Source organism: Phoca vitulina, unplaced genomic scaffold (assembly GCF_004348235.1).
Source record: "Phoca vitulina isolate PV1807 unplaced genomic scaffold, GSC_HSeal_1.0 scaffold6, whole genome shotgun sequence".
In the NCBI taxonomy this organism is placed as follows: domain Eukaryota; kingdom Metazoa; phylum Chordata; class Mammalia; order Carnivora; family Phocidae; genus Phoca; species Phoca vitulina.
The window spans coordinates 23,333,695-23,343,960 of NW_022589709.1; the positions used below are offsets into that span (position 1 = coordinate 23,333,695).

The 10,266-nt window shown below is 46.6% G+C and overlaps 1 protein-coding gene across 2 annotated transcripts in view; it reads right to left on the minus strand.

Annotated features, from left to right (window-relative positions):
- Positions 1-4,247, minus strand: part of MAN2A1 (mannosidase alpha class 2A member 1) — a 165,189-nt gene extending 160,942 nt beyond the window's left edge. The window contains exon 1 of one of the 2 annotated variants that reach the window (XM_032403874.1): positions 3,536-4,247. In XM_032403874.1, the coding sequence (XP_032259765.1) occupies positions 3,536-3,670 (135 nt within the window). In that variant the 5' untranslated portion in view covers positions 3,671-4,247. Of the gene's footprint in view, positions 1-2,579 lie in introns of both variants that reach the window. The other variant, XM_032403875.1, reaches the window with a different exon arrangement.
- Positions 4,248-10,266: the final 6,019 nt, after the last annotated feature.

Below are 10,266 nucleotides of genomic sequence, written 5' to 3' on the forward strand. Positions count from 1 at the left end.
AATTGTTATCTCGGCAAAGATGAAGTCTGAACTTCACTTTCACATTTTCTATCAGAGTTCCAATCTCTGAAGACACTTCTAAGAGTTAATATTAATCCCTATGGTCATAGTCTACACTATTTAAAAATTGATCATCTGTTATACAAGATCTGATTTATTAATTCTGCAGATCCAAACTTAAGACATTAATAAGAGATCTATTACACTCAATGTAGACAATAAGCAACTTGTGAAATCTGCTTATAAGAAGTGATGAAGAATTTCAGGACCTTAACAATGTCTCTCTTTTCCATCTATTCAGATTCTTATATTACCTCAAAGCATCTTCAGGGAATTAGGCCCTGGTCAGCCTCTCAACTGCAGTGTAATTTTTATTAATTTTTCTAGCTGAGATTTATTAACCCTGAAATATACACAGACGCTAACATAGACAAGGCTGCCTGTTGCCTCCAAGCCTCAAAGGAATTCCTCCGAGGAGCAAAGGGAAAAGCCTTCCAAAGACTATGTCAGGGGTAGGCTGTTCCTCCAGGGTGGGGAAAAACGGGAGCACCCAGAGTTGGGCCTACTGCCACCCCAGAGTCTGGCCAAGTGGTGAAAAACACAGACTTGTAGGAGGAAGGGAAAAGAATGAAAGCCAGAATAACAGCAAACAGGCTGCTCTCAATCTAGGATGGCTTTACAACGTATCCTGCTTACCAGCTAGACCATATATAATACTGAAGGTTCCACATTGACTTAAACTGAAATCCTAAATCCTAAACTAAGATTCAGTGGAAATCAATCCCTTTCTAGATAAATCATTCTACTAGACACCAAAAATGATATACAGTGATGGACTAGCTTGCTTCAAATTCACCGAATATATTGCAAGCTAGTTTTGTTGTGTGGTGTTCTCACCAAATTAAAGTTTACTCAGGATTTGGAAGTAATAAAAAAAAATAAAAACCAACTCAAAAGGCTGGATGCTGTGCTGCATAATGGTTTTCATTACAATGTTTAGCTCTAAAGTGAGCGACGAGACATTCTGGGAGAGGTATAAATCTCAAATGTTAAACATTTCAGAAAAAGGAGCACATCCGTTAGAGCTTCATAATGAAAGTTCCTTTAAAAAAAAAAAAAAAAAAAGGTGATAAGCTTAGGAACCACAGAGCAACATGCTCTATCTTCCACACCAGATCTTTTCCGTAGGCAGACTGGGACCTAAAAAGTAGGCAAAGATTTACTAAGGGTATAGTAAAGTGGCTGAGGGGCGCCTGGGTGGCTCAGTTGTTAAGCATCTGTCTTTGGCTCAGGTCACGGTCCCAGGGTCCTGGGATTGAGCCCCAAATTGGGCTCCCTGCTTGGTGGGAAGCCTGCTTGCTTCTCCCTCTCCCGTTCCCCCTGCTTGTGTTCCTGCTCTCGCTCTCTCTCTCTCTCTCTGTCAAATAAGTAAATAAAATCTTAAAATAAATAAATAAAGTGGCTGAAAGCCTAGACTCCAAAGGCCACCTGTTCATATCTCAGCTTTTAGCTGTGCGACTTTGGGCAAGCTAATCTCTCTGTGCCTCAGTTTCCTCATCTACTGGGTGGTGGGGATCAGGTTTGTCCTGTAAGACACACAAGGTTGATGTCAGGCATGTAAGAGTTAGGTTTACAGAGTGCTTATTCTGTCCACCTGTTTGGGGATTCAGTGGCTCTCCAAAACTAAATCAGCAAAAAAGTACTTTCTTCCTGAACCAAAAGTCCGGTCCTGAAAATCTGAGAATGTCAACCTTAAGCATAAAAAGCTCCACCTTCCAAATCCTCTCCCCTTGCACACAAAACAGAATACAGACAAGAGCCTTCTCTTCCAGCAGCCACTGTCACTTTCCATCAAACGCATTCTGCTCTATGCAGAACTTAAGCCCCCTGAGGAGGACTAAGGCTGGATATTAAAATACTGGAATTAACTTTGCCTAAAATTTCCCAGTAACTGAATGAGTCACTCACTTCTTTAGAAACAGTAAAATGTCAAGGTTGCCAGAGAACCCCAGCCCCAGATGTTTGCATAAATCATTTCAAGTGATTATCAAGCCAAAGCCAAAGGACATTATTCAAGATAACAGCTTAAGTAAAATGTATCAGCTTTTATGATTTTTCCTGTAATGAAGAAAATTCTGAAAATGTGATGTGGGGGGGGAAATCACAGCAAGTTTAGCCACCAAATTATGCAACATGTTAAGCAGGGCTTAGAGCTCCTTTTGCTATGGCTTCAGAGGGTTTACCCCACTTTAAACTTTTTATACAGTCTCATCAACAAGCACTGGACAAACTCTAAAGTCAAGATTTAAAGACATTCCATACTGCTTATCTCACTATATTTCCTCCATCATACTAAGAGAAAAAGCTTTTAAAAATTTTTGACACACGTTTACAACAATATTTTTAACACCTTTCACCTGCAAAATATTTTGAGGGCTCTGTATTGATGACAGCATCCACAAAGAGGTCTTTTTTTCACTTTCCGAATTCTGGTAAAGTTAGTAGCTTAATTTCAATTAAATTCAAGCCTTTTGCCTTAGCACAAGAACAAATAGCAAGGATACTCTCTGGTCACTTACACTGTCACAAAACGAAGAAAAACTCCGTCAACCTGTTCAATATCTCTGAGTCAAGTAGTTGTTACATCAGCTTGTCACGGTTTTGAGTTCTGCAGTTTCATTCTTTAGAGGTTAGTTACTACACAACACCCAGTTTTACTAAAATTTCTGAAGAGTACAGGTCATGGGCAAAGAACTTGAAACAAATCTCACACGCGGCACGGCATCTTTCCAAACACAGCCAATTGTCTGTTTGCTTATTTTTAGTAACTTTATATAAAAGACTTAAGACGGGTGGTTTCCCAACTCGATGGAGAATTTGACCACTGGGCGCAGGACTGAGCGCCCCACAGCTTCCGGCTGGAGTATAACACGCGCTTCCCTACTGGGCTCCCACGTCTGCTCCAAACAAACCCTATGTAATAGCTGAAGAATGACGACACTAAAATCAACCCTACAGATTCACATCTAAGAGGTTTGCAACACGTAATAAACTTTTGCTTATTTCTCGAGAGACAGTGGGGTGAAAAAACAGACCAGATGGGGTCTGTCTGATCAATTTCCGCGACTGGGGGCGCTCAGGGGATCTGTGCAGCTTAACCCTGTGTGGGCCGAGGGGCTGCCCAACAGCGGTAATCGGGCGCTGCGCCGGTTCTCCAGTCGGCAGGTGCCCGAGGCCACCCAAACAGGCCCGAATGCGAGTGCGGGAACATGGCCACTGCCCCTGAGCGCGATCCCGCCACCGCATGCCGCCCGGCACTTTGTTAACTCGGCGCGCCCGGGAGGAGGAGGCTCCCGGGTCGCGGTCACCGCCGTCCGAACGCTGCAGAGCCCCAGCTGGGGGAGGCTCGGATCCTCCTCCGGTTCGGCCTCGCCCTGCCCCGGCGCAGAGGGTCGGCAGGAGGGAGAGGTCGCGAAGCAGCGGGGAACTACGGGCCCCCACGCCTACCCTCGTGGAGCCCCACGCCGGAGCTTACCTGGGGAAAGGAGCCCTCGCGGCGCGGGCTTTTGGGGTAGTCTAAGTGACCCCGGTCCAGCATCAGGTAGAGCGAGAAAATCACCACACAGAAGATCGCGCTGCCAAACACGGTGAACTGGCGGCTTAACTTCATTTTTCCTCGATAGACTCGGGGCCAGGACACCGTCCTCACCGAAGAAGGAGGCTGACTGTGGACTCCTGCAGGCGGCCGCCGGAGGCTCCCTGCTCCGGGGCTCCTGCTCTCTGCGTTTTTGGCTGCGGCTGCGGCTCCCGACCGCACTCCGCACCTTGTCTCCGGCGCCACCACACGCCCTCGGCCTTCGCCCGGGCCCACCGCCCTCCCTGGGGTCGGGCGTCCCTCCTCAGGCGGGAGCCGCCTGCAGCCCGGAAGGGGCCCCCGCAAACTTGATCTCGAGCTCAGCGCCCGCACCCGGCAGGCGCAGGGCAGGCGGAGAAGAGGTCGCTGTCCGGACTTCCTGCCACCGCCGCCTCGACCGAGTCAGCAGGAAAAGTTTTCTCGACGAGGGCAGGCGTGTCCCCCTCACCCAGGAGGTGCGGGATCAGCGGCTCTGGGGTCGACAGCACAGAGCTGGGTCCGAACAGCCCAGGGGAAAGGAACCAGGTCGGGAGGAGCCGGGCCCCACAACTTAGCGCCGGGACGGCCGGACCCGCCCCCGCGGCGCCGCCCCCGCTAGAGCGCCTTCCTGCTGCCGCCGCCGCCGCCGCCGCCGAGGCCGGGCCGGGGTGCACCCTGGGCGCGGGGACGAACGGATCCGGCAGGAGTTTCCTCCGAGCGCGCGCCCGCCCGCCGGCCTCTCCCGCCCCCCAGCGCCCCTTCCTCTCCCCTCCCGGACCCGGGCTGCGCGAGGAGGGCGCAGGGGGCGGGCGGCGGCGGCGCGCGGAGGAGGAAAAGGAGAGCAAGGAGAGGAGCGTCCCCGGAGAGAAGCCCGCTGCAGCCGCGAGTCCCCTCCCTCCTTCCCGCCCCGCAAATGCGGAGATGGCGGCGGCAGCTGCGAAAGGAAGCACCGGTTCTCCAGCGCCACTCGGCGCTCCTACACCGCCCGCCACGAGCAGAAGGAGACAGCCGCGGCGAGGCGGCTTCTGGGTCAATAGGCGCCCGCAGCCCGGAGCCGAACAGGCGGCTGGCCCCGCCCCCTCTCGACGCGCCGGGATGGGGGCGGGGCCTCCGGCGACCAATCACAGTGCGCCGCCCATCGGGCCCGCTCTGCGCCCGCCTCCCTGCGCCCAGGCGGAGAGAAGACCTCAGACGGCTTTTGTGAACTGGATGGCAGCCTGGGTGGAGGTGAGGCCTTCAGAGGCCTGCCGGCGCCAGCACTCCGGTTCCACAGGGGCTGAGCTCTCTCCCCACTTCCTTTTCGCTGCCCAGGTTTCCTGTCCTTGAGGACCGGGGCCTGGCGTGCCTGGGATGTCAACTCGGTGAGGAGCTGTAGAAATAGAGAAAGGGCCTTTGCATGTTCAGACTCATCTTTTCCTCTGTTGCTTTTGGTGACTTCTTGGTGAAACCTGAGGGAAAGGAGACTGCCAAACGACAGCTGGCTACAGAGTCTCTGAGTGGAGCCTGAGAAGTGATGCTTGTGCAGGTTATTGCTCTATTGCCGCGCTGTTCCAAATCCGCCCTTTTTGACTGCACTGTGAAAATGGATCTGGGCCCTTTTAAGTAAGTTTTCCTTTGCCAGCAGCCGCTGAAGCTTTGTCGGTAGAGGGCGCTGAAGAGACATTACAGGAAGAAAAGGGTTTTTCTTGCTGGTTTTGGTGTATGTGTAGGCAGGCGCTTGCAGCATACCTGGCTTTCTCCAGTGCCAAATTCCAATAATGCTTGGGAGGTCAGAAGTTTCCCCCCAGCCTTAACTCTAGTGGTTCTGTAGTGGAGGTGCTAAGGTGAGCCACTACCCCATGAACAGCTTTCCAGGCTCTCTAGAGACGAGATTTGTAGTAAATTCCACAGGACATATTTCTGCACGTGTTACTTCTCTGCCATTCAGTGAGCCAGAGTGAGAGGACTCCTCCCTCTCCAATAAAGTCAGAAGGGGGTGGGGAGCCTTCTTGGGAAACTGAAGCTCCCAGCCCAGGGATTAGTTATAAGGTTAGCTCCTTATAACTGCTATTTGTATATTCCCTAGGGTTGTCTTTCCACTAGTGAATGTCTCATTAATTCTCTGTTATAGTTTATAATTGTTTTGCTTAAGCTTTTTTACTTTTATTAAGCTTTACCTATAACCCCAAGAGATGGCCTTGGAAAGATGGGGTTAGGAATTTGGTTTGATTGGGCCTTTGGCTTGAGCTCAGTGCTGAACTCTTTGCCAAAGGGAAATAAGATTCTAGTGATTCATGGCACACAGGGCGTTCCAATTAATCAATTGCCTGTGGCTGATTGTGATGAAGTGCCAACTGAAGCATGTGCCTTGAGGGGGGGGCCCAAGTGGCAATGACACTTGACTGTTAAGGCTGTAAGGTGACTATAAGGACTGTGGTGTGAGATGGATTCTTTTGAGTTCCTTTGAATACTTACAAAGAGAAATGACAAACAAATCAAAGGTACGGCACGAGAACCAGAGAGCTTCTATAACAATTCTAAAAGAGGCTCTTATTGTAGCAACAAAAATGGTATTTCTGAAAATCGAACACAAAATTTTAATTTTCGGGTTACTGAATTACAGCTTGTGTTGAATTCACAGATGTGCCAACTTTCTCATGTAAAAGGGTATTGATGATTAAATAATAGGACTTCAAAACTCGGAATGGGTTGGACCCAGATGAAACTGGCAATCTTGAACCATTAAGTCACTCTGGGCCTCTCTTACCAGTGGAAGTAGGTTGCCCTCCCTTGTCTGAGGAGGTGGGCTTCTTCTGCTTGAAAACTTTGTGACAACCTCACCTGGGACAATCCCTTGAGAGAGAATTCACATTCTCCTCAAAACCCACCACAATCACCCTCTATTGCCACTATACTCTTAAGTAGGGTCAAATCTCAGCATGCTTTTGGGGGATAGGTGCACACTGCGGAGAAGGAAGCAATAACTTAAACACCAAAATTGATACATGGGCAGAAGAAATGACTTACCTTGTTGATACATAGAGAACTGGAGAACATGTTTGGGAGTGGCTCCTCAGGGTGTTAGACTAAGGAGGACACTGTAGAACACTATATTGAGCCAAATTTATTATTATGGTGTTAATTATATGTTTCAGCTTATGCAGCTAGAGGTGGTTCTAATAGCTTATTTGGTTGATTGATGGAAACTTGGACCCAATTTGTGAGGTTGAGGTGCCCAAGTTTCCCAGACATGTGGAACAGGGAATCCAAAGACTTAGGGAAATGTTATACTGGATTTACCATATACTACCTGCATACCCATCCTCAACTGCATTCCATCAAAGGCCCAGAGACACTCCCTTCACTGAAAAATTGAGAAATAAATTAGTGAGAGGAAGACATGCATCTTTGAAAATCTCTACGGATGTTCCCCTCTGTAGGCCATGTATGACTACAGAGGATGCCATACTCTGAGATGCCACCACTGGGCTTCTGGATTTCACTGGAGATTACAGGACCTGAGAATAGCAGAGGACACCACCAAATATGATGTAGGTACATTTGCCTTAAAGGGCAGGTGTGTACAGGCAATCAGATGCCTTAGTCCACAGAGATGCCCTAGGAACAAAGTACATAGCCAGCCTAATAGAGTACTGCTTGTTATTTATAATAGCAAAAGCTCTAAGGTAGGTAAAATCTAACTTGAGTCAGCAGAGTGGATAATCACAGCCTCTCACGCAGTATTCAGACCCAAACCAGTTCACAGACCCAGAAGCCCTTGACTGAAGGAGCATCTCCTTCAGGAAGGACTTTGTACAGATCACAGCAGTAGTACCATTGATGGACCCCTCAGATCATGTTCAGATTTTTGCCATTATGGACAATGTCATAATAAACATCTATTTTTTAATCCTTAAAAGTAAAATATATCAATGTTTCATATTGCTTATATTTGGAAATGATATTTTGGATATAATGGGTTAGATTAAATACATTATATAAAATACATAATTTTACCAATTCTTTTTTTTTTTTTAAAGGAAGGACCTTGCACCATTGCTACAATACACATTTTAAATGTTCGCCCAAGCCTTCCCCAAAGAGCTGTGTAGCCACCTACTAGAGTGACAGTACACTGGAGGAAAGGAAATATGCAGATCTTTTGAGATTTACTAGACACTGGATCTGAACTGATGCTAATCCCTAAGACTACAAAATGCCACTTTTATGCTCCAACCAAAGTTAGAGTTTATCTTGGTCAGTAGTTAGATGAAGTCTTAGCTCATGTTGGTTCTGTTAGTTCATTTGATTCACACACGAAATTTGTGGTTATTTTCTCAATTCTAAAACTGACAGTATCCCCACATTGGCTTTTTAACCCATGAGGTGGGTGCTTTTATAGTAGGAAGGCCAAGTGGGATGCTCCTGGAATTTTCACTGTCTTTTAAGATCATAAACCAGAAACAATACCACCAGAAAGGACTTGAAAGAAGCAGGGGTGGTGATATCTATCACATTCCCATTTAACCCACCAGTTTGGCCAGTGTAAAAGTCATATGGATCTTGAAAAATGTGGATTACTGTAAACTTAACCAGGAGGTAATTCCAGTTGGGCCCGCTGTTCCAGGTGCAGTATTTTTGCTGGAACAAATCAACACAGCACCTGGTATTTGTTACACAGCTACTGATTTAGCTAATGCCATCTTCTCTATACTTATTTATAAAAACCAGCAGAAGCAGTTGGCTATTACCTAACAGAGCCGATGGTATACCTTCACATGGTTACCTCAGGGGCACATCAGTTCTCCTTAATATAGTCTACAGAAATGTTGATCCTCTTGACATTCCACAAAACATCACACTGGTTCATTCTGGTAGTTCATAATGATAACATTATGCTAGTTGGACCTGATGAACTGGAAGTAGCAGGTATTTCAGATGCCTTGGTAAGATATATTTGAACTAGAGCACAGAAGAAAATCATGAGTATGAGATGATAACTCTAAAGTGGTCCTGGCAAGTCCCCACTTTTAGGGTGGGACAAGTTCTAGGATGCTACAAGCTATACAAAACAAAACAAACAAACAAACAAAAAACCACTGAGAGATGAATCCAAGCAAATGGTGTGGGTTAGAAATGATGAGGATTGGAAAAAAGAATAAAGTGATTGCTGCAGAGACTGGTTATACCAATCGTGTGGCTATGGAAGGAAATGAAGAGCCCAGCTGGTAGGAGAGGAATACTCTAAACCCTGGGAAGTCAGGGGTTGGGGAAAGAATCATTAAGCCTCTCTTGCCTCTCACTTATAGGACACCTGGCCTGGTCTATCATCTCAGAATGCCTTTGTAAACTTGAATACCCATTCTTTTTTTAAATAAATAAATAAATAAATCTTTGAAAACCCATTTTTAACTTAAATCCTAAAGTCCTAGATGTTAGGACTTAGATCCTTAGTTTTTAGACTTTAAGGACTGTTGCCCTTTCAGGTAGATGACCTCCACCTGAGATGACAGAACAAGATTAACTTTCTGGATATTAATATGTCCCCCCCCCCCCCCCCGCCACAAGCCTACTCCCTTGTGGTCTCTTCCTATCATCTAAGAAAAAAGTTCTCTTGTATGCTTTTTCCAGACCAGCACCACTGCTGAATTTAACTGATTGCTACATCTATCATTCCCTCCTGACCCTGCTGACAAAAACTTAACAGCTTTTCCTTCAGACACTGAAGAATTAAACCTTGACCCCCATGTCAGCAAAATGCCATGACCGAAGTCACTACAAACTTCTGTATTAGCAGACTCTAGTTCACCTGGAACAGTCTATACCATAAGGGCTAGGCTGGTTGGCTCTCATAGCCAGATTGTCCTCTGCAGAAGCAGCACTGCAGCCTGCTTTGCAGGAGATTATTTAGCTTTAAACAAGGAATTTGTCCACCATAAGGGACACAAAATTGACCCACCCTTGTTGTCATAAATGGCACTTATACTCCTAATACAGTTTATGCCCCCAGTAGGGTACTTATGTGGACATCAGACCTATACTTGCCTGACAAACATAAACCAGTGTAAAATCTCTAATGCAAGTGATAATAAACAATCATGTTGCCCTGGACCTCCTGCTGGGCTTTCAAGGGAGAATATATTCAAATGCCAACACCTATTACTGCACTTAGATTAATGAATCAGGAAAGGTGGAACAATTATCTTCTACCTTAGAGAGAAAGCAGTGTGGCTTTCTCAGGTCAATCTCAACAACACCTGAAACATACTTAACCATCTTGGCTCTGGATGTGGAGCCTTTTTACAATTTATCCTTCAAGTTAGCCTGACCATCTTGATAGGAGTCATAGTCACGGTCACTTTCATCTGCTGTGGCCTAAAATGAATGGAAAATATTTGGTCCAAGCCCCTATAATCAATCACTACAATTAATTAGGTAATCTCATGGGTGTCCTAAACTCCTGAAAATAATTCTTACTTCAATACATGAAAGGTCAGAGGTGGAGTTATTGGGGTACAGCCCGGCCACCACATGACCTTCCATGTCTTCACATAAGCCAGAAAGGCACTTCTGATTGGTCTTGGTGGAATGCCCTGCAATTCCTCCATGACCAAGAGGAGATAAGCTTCTTGTGAGCAGCAGACTTCTATCAAACCATTTCTCATCAAGCTCCC